The following is a 20301-nucleotide window of genomic DNA, read 5'->3' on the forward strand; positions in this document are numbered from 1 at the left end:
GAACCCAAACTGGGACAGAAAGGTTAGGTGACGTGCTCGAGTTCACACAGTGGGTAAGCCGCAGACCTTGGGTTTCAACACAGACATATGACTTCATACACTGAGTACTCGAGTGCTCACTGAGCCTCAGTTTCCTCATCTGTAACTGTGCAGTTCTCATGCTTCCTCTAGGGATCTGCGCATGCCCCTCCCCACTCCTCAGTCAGCAACTTCTTCCTCCCTTCCCATCCTCATCCTTCACATGGACTCACAATGAAGAGCACAAGATAATTATTTGGCCACAGATACAGGAAGCTGAGTGACAAGCCCTGAGCAGGAGTGGGTGCAACCATGGTGGCACTCAGTCCTCAGCCCCTTTCCGTCCCCCAGCCTCCTCCCAGGTCCCGCTGCGCCCATCCCTCACCCCACCCAGGTGGTTCAACTCTGTGACCTCATCTTCAGCTAAAGCAGAACGTTCTGGAATGGCCATGTTTTATGGCTGAATAATGTAGGCAACATGTATCCCTGTGATTCATCCTGCCCTTATGCTAAACCTCATGGAAACATTCAGATACAAGATGAGGCCCCAAAGGATGGGGGGCAGTATCTGCTCTATATGTTATGTGCAGTTAAAACAAGTTGAAGGCTTCACAGTCTGTTGGGGAGGAACCTTCTCAGAAATCCTCATGGGAAATTTTATGTGAAAGAAACACTTAAAGAAATGTTTACTGCAGGGAGAAAAGGAAATTAACCTAAATGTTCATCAATAGAATGGATGAATTATGACAGACATCAATAGGATATTATATGGTAGTGAAAATGAACTTGAGCTACACATATAAGCACAGATTAATCTCACAAACATATTGAACACACACAAGCTGTAAAAGGATATATAAAGAACATCATTTACATCAGGATTAATAGCAGGCAAAACCATTCCATGTTGGATGGGGATACATCCTCTTATACTTCAAGTATAAAGATGTGCATCTGATTCACTGATGAGCATCAGGCACAGGATCGCCGTGGGGAGGTGCAAGCAGGAAGAGCAAATGGGTTTGGGGTGGGGTGCATCAGTAATATTTCTTGAATTGAGTGATGAGCACATGGATGTTCATTTATCCATTTTTTAATTTCTGTATGTCTTAAATTATTTAAAAAGTGGAGGTAAAATCAATCATGTGGCACCCTGAGTTAGAATTACCCTTCTCCCTGGATGGATGTCCACTCCAGGCCATGGCTGAGCTGGTTCTCTTTGTCTTGCTCCCTGGAGAAGGTATAGAGGCCCAGGTCCCACTGCCAAGGACCAGGGTCTGTCCCTAGCGTCCACCTGTTCAAGCTCCGATGTCAAGTGCATGGGAGTAGGAAGGCACACAGGAGCACCTCACACTGCCCCCATGACCCGGCAGTCAGGAGCTGGCCTTCGGGGCAGCAGAGGATGAAATGAGGTTAAGTGGGATATTGCAAACTAGGGCCTGGCACAGACCTGACAGGCAGCGGGCCCTTTCTTTACACCCCTGTGTGGCTCCAGCACCTGTGCAGGGGGCTCCAGGTGCTCCCCTGGCATGTGCAGGGCTCTGTCTCTTAGTGGAGCACTCACTGACTGCCCAGTGAGCACACAGTAGGTGCTCAGGGACACACTAAAGTCAAGAATGCCGGTCCTTGCCCAGGTGGGGCCAGGTGATGGGGCCTCCTGGAAAGAGATAAAGGTGCCATCAGAGGCTCACAGGGAAAACTCCCGGGTAAGCGTGCTCTGCATGGAGAAACTCGGGGGAGAGTGAATGCCCCAGAAGGGGATGCTGAGGGCCAGAGGGCTTTGTGGTTAAAAAAAAAAAGTGTGTATATGTGTATATACACTTACATCTCTTTTCATGTAGATGTACATATGTGTTTACTATATGCATATAGGTATCTATTCTTAGATGAGTATGCACACACACACATACACTTACATATTCACATACATATTTATGTATGTATTCATGTATATATACATATGTACTCATGTATTATTTAATGTATTTTTTCATACATATACATATATTTTGTCTTAAGATGGAAGGTCCCATGAGGGTAGGGCAGCACCACCCCAAGCGGCGCCTCGGAGGCAGGCCCTGCCCGGGTGTCTCCTGTCAGTCCACACCCCGTGCGGGAAATGCTGCTGCCAGTGCTGCTCCTTCTCCCAGGGCAAGGAGCCGAGCACCCGGAGGTTAAGGTGGTCACACAATCTCACCGGGATGGCAGACACGGGATTTGAACTGCAGCACACCAGAGTCTGAAGCCCTTTCTCCGCCAGAGCACCAGGATGGAGAGGGACAGTTGTGCTGTCGCCCTCCCCTTATTCCCCGACCCATTTTCTTTTCCCTGAAGCCCTTCTCACTGACTGAAATGTGTCTGCGTCTCTCCACTCTCAACTGTGAGATCCACAAAGGAGGACTTGTCTGTCTTCTAATGTCTAGAAGCCCACCTCTCACACTTACTCATTCTCAGCATTTGTGGAGCATTTAGTCCTCCCCACCCACTTGTGTGTCATTAAGCATGGTTCCAAAGTGGGGAAGCTGAGGCTCGAGTGCACATTGGTCTGACTGCCTGACCACTAGGCCCTGCCCTCTTCTCACCCCCCACGTGCTTGAAGGGGAAGTGTGCCATCTCTAGGAGGCCATCTAGCCTCTGACCCTTGGCTCCTGAGCCCCACAGCTGGCTCTGCTGTGTCTTCAGCAAACCCTGAGCTCTGCCTTCAGAACAGAGCCGGAATCCGACCACTGCTCTCCAGGCCCACTGCCACCCCCAGTTCAGGTATCCCCCTTGTCCCCCACACTATGGTGGTGACCCCAGCTAGCTCCCTGCTCCCTCCCTGCCCCCTCCTGACTGCTCTCCACACTCCGGCCTGTTCACACCCTCGTCCACTCACAATGTCTCTCCTCTGCTGTAGAGGCCCTGGTGGCTCCCAAATCACTCAGTAAAATCCAAAGCACTGACCAGGGCTCCCAAGATGCCAGCTCTCTGTGCCCCCTCTATGACCTCTTCTCCTGGAGCTAGCTCGCTTGGACTGAGGGACAGCGGCCCAGTGTTCGTGCTCATGTACACACACGGCACATGGGCACACACGCACCCTCATTCTCTGAGGTGCCCCTGCCCTGCTTCATTGTCCTCTTCACATTTATTATGACACTACAGATATGTGCTTGCATCTTTCTTATTTGTTTTACATCTCTGAGGTCAGGGGCTACCCACTGCCTGACACAGAGCAGGTACTCAGTAAGCACTGGTGAAAGGAAAGTCCTGTGAGTACCAGTCACGTGTATGAAGAAATCGAAATACATGAGGGAAAGGGAATCTGGAGAAAGAAGCTGAAATGCATGTTTCAGATGGAGAGGTGTCCCAAGGGGCAAACAGCAACAGAGACTGGAAACTCAGAAGGCAGTCTGGCACACAGCTGCCAGCATGAGAAAGGAGCTGCAGGGAGAAAACACCCTTGGTGCTGGGACTGTGAACTCAGAAGGGTCCTGCTCCATTTGGCCCTGAGCACCTGCATCTCTGGAGGGTGCCAGAAAGCAGCACCTGGGCAGGGCCGCTGTGGGCTGACCCCCAGGGTGAGCAGGGACGAGGCAAGGGCACCGCTCTCAGGGGGCTTCTCAGGAATGAGGAGGCTGGGCCCAAAGAACAGGAGCTCACATGGGACACGAAGACCTCTAGAGTGAACAAGAGAGACTTTCAGAGGGAGGGTGCTGAACTGAGTCACACCTATTCATGTGGCTTCACTGGATTCACACACAGGCTGCTGATCCTGGTGTTATGTGGGCTGGGGAGGAAGGGGCCTCTGGTCACTGTGTGATCTGCCATTTATTCTGGACGAGCCCCAGGTGTTTGTCCCAGTCCTCACAGTGCACTGTGCCTGGGGCAGGTGGGATGGGAAGTGGAGGGAAATGTGTCCAATAGGTTCACCTTTCATCTCCAGCAATGGGGCACCTGTCAGCCAGTCCTGACGCCCAGCCTACCTGCCTTGTGCTGACCCTGCCTCTCTCCCGCCAGTCCCCTAAGGCTAGACTTTGTCCCTGCTTCCCCCAATAGGTGGGCCCTGACACACCCCTCCCTCTGGCATCACCACAAAGCCATTATATCCGTCCCTTCCCTTCCACTCCCTAGAGTGGAATGTAGGGAAGAGACAGGGGTCAGGCAGCTATGAGATGCCCCTCTACACCCCAGAAGGATCAGAATTTCTAGAGCAAAGGAGATGCCTCCGTGTACAGCAGAGGGAAGCTAAATGACCCCAGGCTCTGGGAAGGAAATTCACAATAAAGACGACAGTGATAATTAGCACTGACACTGCTGATGGCTGCCAAGGGCTCAGTGACTCACTCTCCAAGGAGTGCCTTCCCTCTCCCCACCCCCTACATCCCAAGCAGAGTCAGCCAACCCTCTCAGTACCCATTACATTCAGGCTAAGCGAGGGGGCCATCCATCTCCCAAATACTAAGGCAAGAGTTGACTTGAATCTTTATGCTTCTTGATCTTTTGAGGACCATGAATACCCTTAAGCATTTGATGAAAGCCCTACTATGACTCCTTCTCTAGAGGGAAAAAATCACGTATTGTAGCTCACCACAAATTTGGCTTACAACTTTGATGGCTTCTCAAAGCCATTAAACCCTACCTACCTATGAACTCTTTAGAGGTCAGTGACGTTTTTCATTCATTCAGTCATTCAGTGGACATCTGTGTAGTGTGGACTAATACGTGCCAAGCCGGGAGTTTTCATCTACAGTACTCCTTCGTCAGAGCTGCGCACAGAACCACGTTCAAGGAAGCCCACCGAGCTGGGCTTCCCCTGCTAGCATGGCAACTCCCAGTGCTGGCTGCACATTGGAATCACCTGGAGAGCTTTTTAAAATTCTGATGCTAAAGCCTTATCCCAGAACAATTAATTCAGAACCTCTGGGAGTGGACCCAGGCTTTCCCAGGCAATTCTGCTGTGCAGCCAAGGGAGACAGCCACTGTCCTAGAAAAGCTAAACATGGTTTTAAAAGCTCCCTAGATGGCTGAGATGCACACCCAGAGCAGTTCATTTATTCACTCTCAGTAAATGTCTAATGAGCATCTACTATGTACTGGGCAGAAAGCTGGGCACTGGGGACATAGCAGAGAATAAGGAATCAGAATCTCTGCCCTCACCAGGTTTGACGTTCCAGCAGAGGGAGTCAGCAATAGGTAACCAATACATAAAAATAAACTATAAATTGAACTTAATTCCACAAGGCACATAAATTAGGAAGTGACACAGAGAAAAATAAAGGGACCTTCTTGGGGAGGCCAGGGAAGGCTTCCGGAGGACACTGGAGCTGAAGCCTGAAGGCCGCAGGGCCCAGGGAAGAGCAGTCCAGGTGGTGGGAACAGCCAGCACAGAGAGCTTGAGTACGAGTGAGAAAGTGGCCAGTGTGACTCGGCCTCGAGGTGAGGTGTGACCTGGGGCCAGGCTGAGAGAGAGGAGCCAGACCAGGCAGCCTCAGCAATCTGGCAAGTACTTACCAGTACTCCTGTGACATTCCCTCCATCCTCACACCTGCCCCCACAGGAGCTAGAGGTGCAGAGGACGGAGTGACACCCTGAGGAAACGCAGCTCCCGAGGGGCTGGGCTGGGCTGCACAGACAGGTCTCCTGATGAGGCACAGCAGAGGCCACAGGCCCCTCGGAAAGTGGTTCCGAACTGGCCCGAATCCCCATCTCCGCCCAACTCAGTCTGGGAAGGACGCTGATGTACCTGGTGCCAGGACAGCACTGTTCTCCCACCCACCCTCACCCCACTGACCGCACAGACCCTATCACCATGGGAACCGGGCCAGCCGATCAGAACACTCCACTTTAAAAAGGAGCCTTATAAATTGAGCCTCCTCTCTCCAGACAAGCCACACCAACATTCAGACGCCTCCCAGAGCCCTCTCCACCTGGATAAACCAATTCAGTTGCCCCCCATTTCCCTCCAGGATAGAAAAGGAGACCCTTCTGCCTGGAATGCTCAGGGCCAAGATCCAAGCCTAGAGCCACCCAGTTTAGAGCCCCAGTCATCCTCGTGGGTGCCCCATGACACAGGGGCGACCCAAGAACCCCTGAGAGTTTCCAGTGGTAACCTGGGCGACACCTGGAGCAGCAAGAGCGATGTTAAGAGCACACGGCAGTCCAGCCTGGGCAAGTGCAGTGACCTCAGCAGGCTGAGCAGCGGGTATGTGGGAGATGAAAACAGCAAGGTCAGCTTGCTGGGCAGCGGTAGAATCGTGAGGTTGAGTAAAAGGCTCCCCACTAAGGCAAGCAGCTCCAGGAGCAGCCAGCTGTGTGTCAGGTACTCTCCCAGCCAGTTAAGGAGCCAGCCAAGCAGCCAAGCTGACACCACCAAGCAGACTGGAGAAGAAAAGTGAGCCCAGCCTGCCGGGCAGCAATGCCAGCAGCCTGACCAGCATCAGTTTCTTCAACCTGAGCAGCAGTGCCATCAACTACCAGGGGAGCAGCCTTCCCTGCAGCCAGGCTGGCAGCTGCCAGAGCCTCAGGGTGTATGACAATGTGCAAAGTGGGCTGACGAGCAGCACCAGCCTTCAGGAGAACAAGGCCGGGGGCAGTGTGGAAGCTAGTGACCAGGTCGCCAAGGCTGAGCAGCCTGCCCAGGTGTGCATACCCTTATGAGAAGATTTGCAGGCTGCCAGGCTATCATAAATTCCAGCTGTGAGGACCCAGCAAACACAGACTTTACCCAGAGTGCTTATTGCCAAGACAAGTAGGAAAGGCCTTGATTTTAGAAGTACACACTGTGTTGTACTATCAATGACTAGCTCCATCTGTAATAGCAAGCATAGGAGGTAACGTAGCAAGAATTATTGATGATGAGCAACATCTACACTGAGCTTCAGCAATCAATGATGAGGCCACATACATGAAGCAGCAGAGTTGGGAAGGACAGCTGTATCAAGCTCCATCCATGCTGGGGCCACCTCTGACAAAACTGCCAGTGGCAGTAACATCAGCCCTGTGAACCCCAGCAATGAGCCAGCCCTAACAGGATCCATCAATGGCCAGGCAGTCTGTACTGAGAACCATCATGGCGGGATTATCTGTGCCCAGACTCATCAGTGAGGGCAGCTTACCAGTGGCAAGCTCCAACTCTACGGAGAACCATCTGCACTTAGCACCATTCATAAAGAAACGGTCCGAAGTATCAACTGCAACCATGAGGAGTTCAGGAGAAAGCGGCCCCTGGCTGGGTCCGCCCATGGCGAGAGTGCACTGGAGTGAGCGGCTGCCGTGTGGAGCCAGGGCCCTGGGGAGCTCAGTGCAGACCAGGCTCTGAAACATGCTGCCCATGAGAGCCAGCAGCGTCTGGGGGACACTCATGACAACTGTGTCAGGGGAGCCCCATCCCTGAAGGCATCACCCAAGGGACCTTTACACTTTCATTTTGAGCACTGCTTCCCAGTCGCTTCAGCCCAGAATCTTCCCAGGAGCAAATGCCCTGGGATGCCCCGCTTGAATCTCTCTGGAGATTGCAGAGGAGGCAGAGACAGGAAAGGAGGCTGGAAATCATCTTCTGTTGAGATAGTTGGGGCAGAGCCTCTGATGGCAGGACAGTGCCATGCTAATTGCTTAATGGTGACCTAGACCAGCCCGGCCAAGAATGGTGGGCATGAGACAGCTCTGGGCCACTCAGTGAATGTCCTTCAGGTGGGTGGGAGGGCTGAGGTCTCTGCCTGACCCTTGTCAGGACAATAAAGCCCTTCCCTGGACTGACTACGCAGACTTGGGGGGTCAGTGTGTCCACTGAGCGGCAGAGGTCAGAAGAGTCGTGAAGACATCCACTAGGGACTAGAAGGAAAGCTGAGGGGCCAGCAAAAACAATAAAAGGTGTCTGGAGAGGCTAGAAGGGTGTGAGTCTGTGTGCATTCCTGGCCGAGGGGACAGTGACAGTGGGCCATGAACACACTGAAGAACCACGTTGAGAGGAGAAGTTAGCACCAGCTCTGCTACCTCTAAGCTGGTGACCTGGGGCAAAATACTTTCAACTCAGTTTCCTCGCCTGGAAAATGGGAATACCTCTATTTCATACATAGATAGGATAGTTATGTGGATTACATGAAAATGTGTTATTAAGTACCTGGCAGGTAAAAGGTACTAAATGTTTGTCTCCTCCCCTCTCCTTACGTCTCTGGAAAATGGGCACAGTGGTTTCTGCTTTGCTCCACTCACAGGCACGGGAAGGATAGTGGCTGCAAATACAGAGAAAAGCATTCTTGACAAAAGAAAAAGGATGGGGCTGTAGCATCTGCTTAGGGGTCAAGAAGGTTCAGCAGATGTTTTTGATGGGTTTGGGGAGGGGTGAGTGGTTTTGAGATGGACTGGTGTCTGGATTGGTGGGCCCTCTTCTCCAGCGTGAGTGCCCTGAGTACATTCTCCCCAACTTTCCACCGAGCAAAGTTGCTCAGCAGGGTCTGAGCCCCTATCCCTGCCCGACTGAGCCCCTGTCTGCCGGTGGGCTCTGGGGAAGCCTCATCCCAACCCCCATCACTGCAATGCTCTCCCCTTAGGATGTCTCCCTGCTTTCCTATCTCAGAGGAGAATGGAGGGCACGCAGAGGCCAGGTTGTAGGCTCAGCAAAGTTAGACAACACGCTGGAATCCTCAGCCACAAACTCCTCGGACACAGCTCACCACCTTCCCCTGACCACCTACTCCCGCGTGCCTTCTCAGCAGCTGGCATCATCTCGCCCCGCTGTCCAAGCCCAGACCTTTCACATCACATTGGAATCTGTCTCTGCCTTAGCTCCATGTCCCATTGGTCCCTAAACATCTCCCCACCCCCACTGCCGACCCCCTAACCCTGGCCGTCATACCCCCACCCCACCCAGACAGTGGTTCCTGGCCCCGGCTGCACATCAGAATCACCTGGGGGACATCCCAAACAGAGAGATGCCCAGGCCATCCCCAGGGACTTGCACTGGGCATCCGTAGTGTTTAAAGTTCTCCAGGTGGTCCTGTTCAGCCAAAACTGGGAAAGGCCACTGCCCTTGATCTCTCCCTCCTCTAACCCACTTTCAACCTGGCTCAGCTGCAGGGGCTGGTAAGGTCAGGTGAGGGTGTGGAGGAGAAGGTGGATCACCATCTACGGAGGAGCCACAAATCCAGGGTTTTATGTAAAATCTGAGTTTTAAATGTTGACCATAAATTCAAATTCCTTTTTTTAACAAATAGGGTGTAGAAGTCCATGAAAATAGTTCTGAAGGCAGGTTCAGGCCCATATACTCAGTGGCTTCTGCTTCTAAACGGAGAACAGAGTAATCTTTCTGGAACAAAACTCTGCTTATATTCTTTGCTTTTAAGATCTTTTGAATTTTGTCCAGAGGATTTGACATGGCATTCAAGGCTCTTCACAAACTGACCTAAATGTGTTTTCCCTACCTGAGCATCTACTACTTCCTCCTAAACCTCTTTATACCATCTCAAACCTGGTTTCAAGCCTCTGGGCCTTTGCATGTGCTGTTCCTTCCACCTGGCAAAATTCACATGCACCCTTTCCAGTGTACAGACCTGGTTTTGATATACATATATAAACATAAATAGTCATGTACCCACCACTACACCCAGAATACCAAATAGTTCCTGCAACCCAAAATCCCCTCATGCCCCTTGGTAGTCAGCCCCCCAACCCCACACCACCAAGTACTTGGCTCTCCCTACGGTTTCCCAGAATCCCAAGGCCTCACACAGTACATGAAGCCTTTGAGGAGGGCTGCTTCCACCTAGCAGAAAGTGTCTGTGCTGCATGCATGCTGTTCATGTCACTGCTAAGTATGGTCTACAGTTTATCTCTTCTTTCCTTGAGAGGACTTTGGGTTTGTTTTAGGCTTGGAGAGATTATGAAGCCATTAATAAACATTTATGTACAGGTTTTTGTATGAATATAAGTTTTTCATTTAGCTTGGATAAACACCTAGGAGTGGGTTTTTTGCGTGGTATGTAAGTGTGTTTAACTCTGTAGGAAACTGCCAAGTCACTTTCTAAAGGCAGCTTTACAGCTGCCAGTACTCCCTGTTTGTCAGACTCTGGGGTTTTTGTTTTAATGAACTCCCTGTTCATTATCTCAACAACATGAGGGAGTTTGTATCAGTCTCCCACTATTAACTCCATTTTACATATGGGAAAACTAAGGCACAACGAGGATAACTCCACAAAAATTAGTGACAGTGCTGGGATTTGAGCCCAGGCAGTCTGGCCACAGAGTCCGTGATCTTCGCCTTTAGTCCCTGTACCGTCCCATCTCTGCTTCAGACACTCAGGGTCCCTGGCATGTGCACGCAACAGGCCGCAGCCACACACAAAGCTGCCAGCCACTGTTTGCCATCTTGAGCCCTCAAGTGTAATGTTCCCCACTGTATGCATATATCTTCCTGAGGTTGGTGCCTCTCCCCACTCCTTCTGCATCCTTGGTGATGCCCACTCCCATGTCAGTGGCATCAGTGACTGACAAGTGAATGCATGAATGAATGAATGAGTGAGCATGCAAGTGAGTGAAGGATGAATAGCTGAACCAGAGTAAGACAGCTGGGTCCCCCAAGGCCCGCACTCCAGGGACTACAAACCACTGTCCAAAAACAAATGTGTCTCAGGATCCAAAAGTTAAATAGTACTCACTGCGCATGCTGGAGCCCCCAGGACAGCTCCACGCTCCTCCCTCCGTCTGCCCAGCAGATATGTCTTGGCCCGGGCTCTCTCCCACCCCAGCTCTGGGGACACAGCAAGCACCTGAAGTGAGGATCATTTTTCAAGCAGGCACAGTGAGTTTTTTCTCTCCTGTCCACTAACTTGGCATTCAGGGTGCAGGGGTTTGGAATGACGGGCTGGCTGCAGGCACCAGCTCCTGAATTATTAACTGGGCTGGAGAGAGAGTTGCTTACAAATGCTGTGCATCCAGCACACCGTGGCGGCCCACAGACTTCAAACAGGCCCGGGGCAGGGAGGCCTGTGTGACCAAATCCGAGGCTTCTGCTCCCAGGCACTCCCTCGGCCTCCCTCCGCCAGCCCAGGAGGAAGCCATCTTTCATGCTTTCTTCACACCATAGTGCCTGTTCAGTTGGATTCAGGCAACTGACCTCTCCTCTTCTGCCCACTCAGAAACCAGTGGGAAAAATGGATTGAGTCTGATAATTACAGTTCTTTCTGAGCCAGGAGCTTGCTGGGTAAACCAAACTTCTGGCTTGTGGCTCTTCATGGGCAGGGAGGGGTCTAGAGTGTCCGAGGTTAGGGAAGGGGCTGGACACTGGCCTCAGGCTGATTCCATGGGGAGCTCTGAAATGTTAACTGCCACTCAGACCCAGTCCCACCATATATCAGAAGGGGCAGGTCCTTTGTGCCCCACACCCTGGGTAAACATAACCTCCTGGGTGGAATAACTCCTATCCAAGTGAGTCACTAGTGGAAACACTGGACAGGTAATCTAGGCTGGGATGGTGGGTCCACAGAATTAGCAAGAACCTAGCTCCTTCCATACCTCCACTCTACAGTCCTTAGGATAAGGGTCCCATCTTCATGGTCCAAGGTAACTGCTCAGGCTCCATCCAACACATCTCCATCCAACACATCAAACAGAGCAGGGGGAGGAAGGAGAGAAGAAAGGTTTGACCCTTCTTTTGTAAGGAGGCTGTATAATAAAGTCCTACACAACATAGCTACATACAGTTATAAGGGAGGTAAAGAAACCTAGTCTTCATTCTAGGAAGCAATGTGCAGGAATAAAAATCAGCCTTCTGATGCTAATAAAGGAGGAAGGAATGGATACTGACTAGACCATTCTCCCCTCAGAAGCTAAAGGAACCTTTCAACCCTCTGATAAAATCACTCTTTTACTTAAACCCTTTTCAATAGTTGGTGAAAACGGCCCCATTACTTAGCAGCTCCTCTCCATAAGAAGAGGAGTTGGTTTCTCCGCACCAGGAGCCTGGGCCGAACTTGTGATTCACTTTGAGCGAAGAAGTGATGCTCTGCCATTCTGAGCCTAGGCCTTAAGGGGCTTGCGGCTTCACACACTCCTCACCCTGCAGCCACCACAGAACGAGACTGGACTAACTCGTTCCATCTGCTGAGAGTCCCCAGGCGCCCCCAGCCGTGCCTGTCAAGCCATCATAAGCCAGTCAGCACCCCCCACCCCGTGACCCACAGGCACAGGAACAAGCCAGCTGACATCAGCGGGGCCTCACCCACACCAGACAGCCACCAACTGAGCTCCTGAGCTAACTAGGAGGTGGTTATTTCAGCCATTAGCTTTGGGGACAGTTTGTTACACCCCAAAGCTAACTGATAAAGCTCTGGTGCCTTTCCCTTGCTCTCAGGATAAAGAAAAAAACCGTCACCATGGCTGCCAAGGGCCTGGACTTGGCTGACCACTGTGGCCTCCTCACAAACCTTGCTCCTCCCTGGGGTGCCTTCGCTCCGGGAGACCCACTCACCCAGATACTTGGCCCCACGGTCCCCTTACTGAGCACGTGCAGCGCCCCTTCACTGGTTGCTGCCTACTCCTCCTCCAGAGCTCAGCTGGCATCACTTCCCTGAGGAGGGCTGTCCTGGCCTGCTTACCAGGTCCAGGGCCCGGGGCCCTACCCTCAGGCCACCATGCCCTCTCTTGCACAGTACTTAATGCTGGTTGTGACTCTATGATTCTTGGGTGATTCTTAGATTAGAATCTGCCTCACGAGTCTAACTCTCCAAGGGCAGGGACTGGGTCTATTTTACTCGTTGTTGTGTCCCCGGAGCCTAGAACACAGTAGGTGTGCCACTGTGCCCCAGCGTCTAGAACCATGCCTTGCACACAGTAGGTGCTCATTCCCTACTTTTGAATGAGTGAGTTGAATCTCAGTGTTTTAAAGGCAATGCAGTGGAAACTAGTCAAGCTTCAACTGTAACGTTAGTTATTAAAATATGAAAGGTAACAAAATGAGAGCCTACAGAGGTTGAAAGTGCCACACACACACAGACCACACACTCTCACACACATGTGCACACATACACACACTCACCAAGTTTGCCAAGGATAGAAGTGACTATTGATGGACTTCTCTCTTGGACTTATATGAGTCCTGAGGGCTACCCACTCTCCTCAAGGTACTGTCAGTTTGTAGTTTATGAAAACTTGCCTAAAATCCCTTTGTTTCTGAGAAAAATTCTTAAGTTACATATCACATTGACCAGTGCAAGCAGAGGACAATGTCATCCCAATCTTAGAGTTCACAGTGATACAGGATGAACATGGTTCACAGCCCTGGGCACAGGTCTCAGCTCCACCACGCACTAGCTGCGTGCCCTGGAACACGTGCCTCATCCTGTCTAATACCTTGCCACCATCTGTACAGTGGGGATGAAAACAGCACCTCCTCATGTCATGAGGCATAAACGGGGTCACTGCATAAAGCACATTTGGCTCAGTGTGCATGGTAGGCCCACAGTGAGTGGTGGCTGTGGTCCCAACAGCCCCTGCAGCTGGCCTGACTCCTCAGAGGCAGCACACGATTCAGGTCATGCCCTCACTAGTGTGCTTGTCTTTCTACCCCCCAGGCCAGCCCAGCCCAGCCCGACCCAGGTCCTAAGCTCAGGGCCTCCCACAATGTGGATGGAGGTGTGTGAAGAAACGAGGACCTGAAGAGGAATGAATGAATTAAACTCATTCACTCATTCCACATTCACTGGGTGCTAAGCCCATGCTTGACCCTAGATAGCAGAGAAGCAAATCAGAAAAAGACACCATGTCTGCCTTCAAGTTGCTCGTAGCCTGGGCCAGAAGCTGGAAAGCATCAATCCTTAGGGAATTTCACTCAAACACCCAAACTGCCAGCTACCTGAGTTCTGGCAACTCGGGGCCCCGCTCCTGCCCGGCAACAGGCAGTTGGAGCTGGATTCCTTCTGCTCCAAATTCATTTTTTTTGTTTGGCCTATAGGCCATTGAGTTTGCAAACCTGGGCCAGAGGGACAGGTAGACAGGTAAACAGAGCAGCAAAGGAGATGATGGAGCCAGGCACTGGGCAGGGTGTGCTGGCAGGAAGGAGGAAGGGGAGGGGACAGGCTCTGTTCCCACATGGGGTCATGCAGGTGACAATGGATACGTGGCCCCTTCCCTGGTTTTTGTTTACCCCAGAGATACATGAAAAGGCTCTAGCAGATCAGTGGTTTATATGCATCTTTTAAAGGCACTTGAAACCATTCTCCTCCCCCCCACCCCAAATGAATGTAGACACATGAAGACAGAAGTAGAGCTCGCCTGGGAGAAGACCCAGGAGCAGGGCAGGGACTGAGCCCATCAGACCCCATCCCCACACCTGTCCCCTTCACGGAGCCCCAGCCACAGGGATCTGGGAAGAACAGTAGAATTAATGGTTCTGACACCTGAGACTCTGAAACTCCATCTCATCAGTCCTCTGAGGTTCAAACCCAGGGGCTGCAAACCCGTAAGTGCCAAGCCCAGGCAGGTAAAAAGAATGAGTGCCCATGTGAACCAGACTGACCAGCCAAAGCCTCTTAGACCACATGCTTTCAACCCAGATGCATTTGGGTCACATATCAAGTAATGATTTTTTTTATTCCCATCAAGAAATATGTGCTCTCCCATTTGTCTTGAAATATGTGGCCCTCTTGGTCTTTCACTTTTCTGCTTTTGATAGAGATGTGGATATCAAGAAATAGTCACTTTCTTTCTTGCTTCATTGAAGAAAAATGGTATTGCAAAGATGACGACAGACAGAAGCTGCTGCCACCAGGACAGGGAGGTGACAGGGAATAGTGGGGACTGTGGTGAGCTGCAGCATGTAGGCCCTGTCTAAAGCGCAGCTACGACTAAGCACCAACCAATAGTTGCCTTGCAGGAAGGTGGTGCCCACATATTGTCATGTTTGCTATTTCCAGAAAATCAGAAACCCAGACTTTGAATGAAAAATCTCCTGATTTTAAAATATTATTTCTAATTTTTTTCCAGATCAAACACTATTCCAACAAAACATATCCATAGATCCAGATTTATGCCAGGAGCCACCAGTTTGAGACTTTTTCTCTACGTCTGGCCTATGAAGCTGGCTTTCCTTGAAAACGGGCTGCCTTCCAAATTTGGCAGGATCATGTTTGAGCTGACAACTCAGCAAAAGAGAGGGGTGGGATGTCCTTCTTGGGAATCCCATACAAAGTCCTTCCTGCCCCCTGTGGAGAGTAGATGTAATGTATAAGCTGAAACAAGTAAGCAGTTTGAGAATGGGTGGGATTTAGAAACACGAAGAATGATTTTTTTTTTTAAAAGGATGGCAGGCAGCCAGTTTGACCAGACTGAGAAGGGTTTAAACCAACACTCTGAGGGTTTATACCAGAAAACATAAACTACAACAGTCCCTGGATTTTTCTAAAACAAATCCAGTGTGTTCCCAGCACCCAACTTATACCTTCAGTGGCTCCCCATTGCCCTCAGGGTAAAGTCCAGATGTAAATGTCTTAACTTGAATTCAATGCCTCCCAGGATCCAGCCTCTTATCTTATCGATACCACACATGTTCCAATCTCCTTGCAATACCCACAATAGTACTTTTCCTTCTCTCTTTTCTGGGGCTTTTTACAAATTTCCTCTCTACCTGGAACATCCTCCCTCTTCCCTTCTTCTCCTACCCCAGTTTCACCGTAAAACTCAATTCAGGTGTCCCCTCCACCAGGAAGTCTTCCCTGATCACACCTCAGGATGAACTTAGGTATCCATTCTCTGGACTCTCACTACCTTCTGCTTGGCTCCATCTTTGTCTCAGTCACTTGGACTGCAACCGTCCATTTCCGTGACAGTTTTCTCCTCTAGCAGGACAATATCCCAGTGCTTAACACAGAGTAGGCACTCAGTAAATGTGTGCTCAGGAAAGGAGGCGTGAAATGGAATAAAGCCCCATCCTACAAACGCTGTAGGGTATACAGTTCCCTGAAAATGGGGGCCTCAGTGGGGCTCAAAGTCCCTTCCATCACTTGGACCTCAAAGAATCACAGTCATTTCAAAGATGGTAGGACTGCTACTCAGAGAAGGACAGAATTTATCAATGGTTACACAGCAACATGCAGATGAAATCCTGATGGAAATTCACATCAGCACTCTGCCCCGCCAAGGGGCCAGGAGAAGCCAAGGGGACAGGGCTGCTGCTGGCGGTGGAACAGACAGACACAGAAGGTATTTGCGCTTCTATGCCTTCGTGGGCATTGCCCCCATCAATTATTCATCAGGAAATCTGCTTGAGGTAGTGTCTTAGTCTTAATTTTCAATTCCCCTAATGCTGGCCAATTTTCTGCCAAAAACCTCTCAATTATTAATGTTTCTAAAACAATATTTGTTTTCTCTGCATCTTGCAACAAGCCAAAGCCTCAGAGCTAGTGATCCTGCCCTGAAATTCCCAGGGAGACTCCTGACTTGCTGATGAAGCACTTCAAAGGGGTCAGGGGTATGTTAAGCTGCACCAGTGGCCAGTCTGAGACCATTAAGCCCATGCAGCGACAGGTACTTATAGGGGTCCCTGCAATCAGGAACTCCCTAGACAAAAGAAACTATAATAATAGCAAAAAAAAATTACCATGTATTAGTCTCTTAGGTGCTGAGTATAGGGCTAAACACTTTACTTTTACTTAACTTTTTTTTTAATTCAAATGACTTTTATTTAAATTGAAAACAATTCTTAAAACTACATTTAGAGTCAACACCTATGTTTTATAAAAATCACACAGGAGTATTTATAGGTAGGGCAGAAGTATTTTAAATTTATTAAGACAAGATTTGACTTTGGATTTGTTTCTTTAAACAAATTTGTAGAGAATGGAGAAAAATACGTTATTTATAGAAAACAATCTATCTGCATATGTATTCAGAGGGACAAATTTGGTTGAAGAAAAGACTTAAGTATACACTGGTATCTCAGAAGCAGTTCTCAAAGAGTTAGTTTTATTTTCTTGGATTTTAAGAATGTCTAATATCCTTCTTCATCCTCCATCTTGGGAGCCAAATATTATGTTAAATGTCCCATATCAGTAATTTTATACTCTACACAAAGGAGGACATCTGGTAACACATTGAATGTTACTGCAGGAGAGGACAGAGTGGCTTTTGTAAAGAAATTCAGGGACCACAGTGCAAGTTAGCCAAACTGGCTCGTTCATCTTCAGGGTAAGAGCTTCTTCTTCTTTATCGACATTACTTGTTTGCAGCACCTTAATATTTCCATTTCCAAGTTCTTCATTTGCAGAAAATTTCACATGGTCTTTTGCACAGGAAATTATGAGAGCCATCTTCAATATGACAGATCTTGGTGTGCACCTGCAAACCCACCAGAAGCTACTTTACTGCACAACCTCCTGTTCTGGAATTCTGAGTGGTTCACCATCTAAATTCTTTAACTTCATTTCATAGTATGAAACCTTTTCTTGATTAGATGCTTGGAATACTAGTGCCAAGGTATCCACATTTTCTCTAGCCCTTAGTCCAATGATGTCTTCACTGCCAGCTCATTTTAGTACTTTGGATGTGCTGGTGGGATTCACGCCTGTGGCCAAGTATCAGTCACAGTGGTACATGTCAAAGCCTTCAGAGCTCAGGGTGAGCCACATCAGGGAGACGTGGGACAACTGCATGCTCTGCTAGGTCACTGCACTCAAGCTGATGTCCCAGCAGGCTGCACAGATGAGGTTCTTAAGCACGTCCAGCACCTTCTTCAGGAAGGAGGTCTGGATCAGGTGTGTCTCAACATGGTGGCGGACCCACAACAATGTGGCTTAAGGCAGAGGAAGAAGGAAGGTGTCACTGGCTTAGACACCACAGGATGAGGGCAGGCAGGTGAATGCAGAGGCAGAGCCTGAGACCAAAGTCACAACCTACTTATTTAACCTTTATAAAACCTCCATGGGTAAGATTTATTATTCCCGTTTTACAGATGAGAATACAGACTAAGGGAGGCCCAATCTTTGCTCTCAGTTCCACAGCAAATCAATGAAGAGAATGGGATTTGGACACAAATCTATATGGCCCAATGGCCAGTACATTCTCAACCTTGACACAATAGTGCCACCTGGCATTTCAGTTACAGACGAGGAAGAACTTTCTGGAAGCATATTATATTCCCCTCAAAAAACATTTTGAACAAGCCATTGCTGGAAGGGAGATATGAATGAGAGGAAAGGCTGGAGGTGGCGATCTTGCAAGTCCCTGGAAGGGGCTGCTCTCCTAAATTGTAACACAACCCAGACCAGCTTGGTCTTGTCAGTGGAAGGAGGGTATGAGACAATCTCCCTAAGCAGTTGCAAAGGGCATCTGTGTGCCAACTTTAACACTCAAACTCAGTCATGGGAACAGAGCATGGTGGTGAGACTGGAGCCTAGCAGAATAGAGGACCCAGGTTTCAGAGTAAGACCAGCCTAGGAGGGTGTCCCCAGCTAAACCACCTATCCATGCCTCACTTTGCCACATCCACAAATTGCAGTAATGCCAGCCTCCCTCACAGGGGCATCTGAGATAATGCCTATTAAAACCCTGCCACCTAGTGAGAGACCAACCAATGCCAGCCTCTCTTTCCCTTCCCCTCAGATAAGCAAGGCTGACATTTTCAAAAAGACTTGCTTAAAAAAAGAGGGGAAGAACAGAAAGGAAACAAACAGAAAATGTAATTTATTTTTCAAGGCCCTTTAGTTGCAAGGGAAAAAAATCCACTCGAAAGAGGTGAAGTAAAAGGAAAAAGTGATGGAGAAAAGGAACAGCTTAGTGAGGACAGAGCCATCCTCCACAGGACATGGGACACAGTAGGGTCCTGCAGAGCCTCACAGGTGAGGAAGCCCACCCCAGAAGAGGACTGCTTTCTCTTGGGAACTCCAGTTTCTTGTTTTCCAGCCCCTACCTGTGCCTGCTTCCCTCTCCTCCCTCTGCCAACTTTCCCAGCCTCTCTGCAGAGGGAAGGGGGCACCTCATGGCTCCCTGGTTTTTGAGCCTACTTTGAAGTGCTCAGCAGCCTGAGCCACATCTTTTAAGCCTCATTTCCAAAGTCTGATTGGCCCAGCTTACTGTCAGGTATATATCCAGGGCCAATCAGATGGGGTAGAGGGGGTTACTCCATATAAACATTGCTCTGGAGCCTTTGTCATTGAGGAAATACAATGTAAAACCACACTAAGAATCCACTCCTCACACACACACCCCTGCCAGACTAGAAGGGCTGCAATTCAAGGCCCAACAAAGACCACACCAGTGGCAAGGCTGTATGGCAATGGGGATGTCCAAACCCTGTGAGTGGGAGTGTGAAACAGTACGTCCACCTTGGAATATTTGTTTGGCAGAACCTGCCAAAGCTAAATACACCCCTACCAATTCCACTCCTGAATATATACCCAAGAGAAATGATTGCTTATGTCCACCACTGTCCATGGCAACCCCAAACTTGAAACAACCCAGATATTCACCAACACTTAAGTGGATGTTGTGTATATTCATACAGTGGAATTTCACACAGTATCAGGAAAAGGATGAACTACTGCCACATGTAACACAGATGAACTGAGCAGAAGAAGCCATGATTCCCAAAATGTATCAGTAGTGACGGAAACCATAACATAGGTTATCTTTGAGGAGTATCGACTGGGAAAGGGCACAAGGGAGCCTTCTTGGGTATTCTAAATGTTCTCCATCTTTATTCTTGGTGGTAGTTGTACAAAAAATCATCAAGCTGAACCCTTAAGATTTGTGCCCTTTACCATATGTAATACCTCAATTAAAAAAAAGTGTATTGCCATAATACATAGAAATATAGAATCAACTACACAACATACAATCACCTGTTTGAAACAGATAAGAATGAAAGGAGTTAAGCCTAAGATATACATACATACATATATATTTTTACATATTATATATATGCATGTATATTATATACTTATATTTACATGAAAAAAGAGAGAAAGAGAAGAAATCTGAACTGTATTTTAGGAACCATTGTTGTCTTCCCCAACAACCCCATGGGATGGAGATTTGTGTCTTTTGTTCAGTGAATAGAATGCTACCTTGTACTTAAAAGGAGAGTTCAGTATTTGTTGATTATGGGAATTAAGAAATGAATAACAGATCATGCTCTCAGCCCTTACTCAGTTCAGGCTGTCATAACATAATACCATAGCCTTGAGGGGAATTAAACAGCAGAAATTTACTTTCTCATGGTCCTGGAGGCTAGCAGTCCAAGGTCAGAGTGCCGACATGATCAAGTCCTCCTGCGAGCTCTCTCCCGGCTTGTAGGTGGCCACCTTCTCACTGGTGCTC

At 49.2% G+C, this 20301-nt stretch overlaps 1 protein-coding gene and 1 pseudogene across 1 annotated transcript; one reads left to right on the plus strand and one right to left on the minus strand.

Moving 5' to 3' along the window:
- The first annotated feature begins 5072 nt into the window (after positions 1 to 5072).
- C10H16orf82 (chromosome 10 C16orf82 homolog) lies at positions 5073 to 6442 on the plus strand. The gene is made up of 2 exons (XM_036916861.2): positions 5073 to 5190; positions 5881 to 6442. Exons 1-2 carry the CDS (start codon positions 5073 to 5075, stop codon positions 6390 to 6392), a joined length of 630 nt encoding a protein of 209 aa, XP_036772756.1. The 3' UTR covers positions 6393 to 6442.
- Positions 6443 to 16805: 10363 nt separating this feature from the next.
- Positions 16806 to 18076, minus strand: LOC118928039 (proliferating cell nuclear antigen-like; annotated as a pseudogene).
- Between the last annotated feature and the right edge of the window lie 2225 nt (positions 18077 to 20301).

The sequence above is a fragment of the Manis pentadactyla genome, chromosome 10 (genome assembly GCF_030020395.1).
Source record: "Manis pentadactyla isolate mManPen7 chromosome 10, mManPen7.hap1, whole genome shotgun sequence".
NCBI classification, from domain to species: domain Eukaryota; kingdom Metazoa; phylum Chordata; class Mammalia; order Pholidota; family Manidae; genus Manis; species Manis pentadactyla.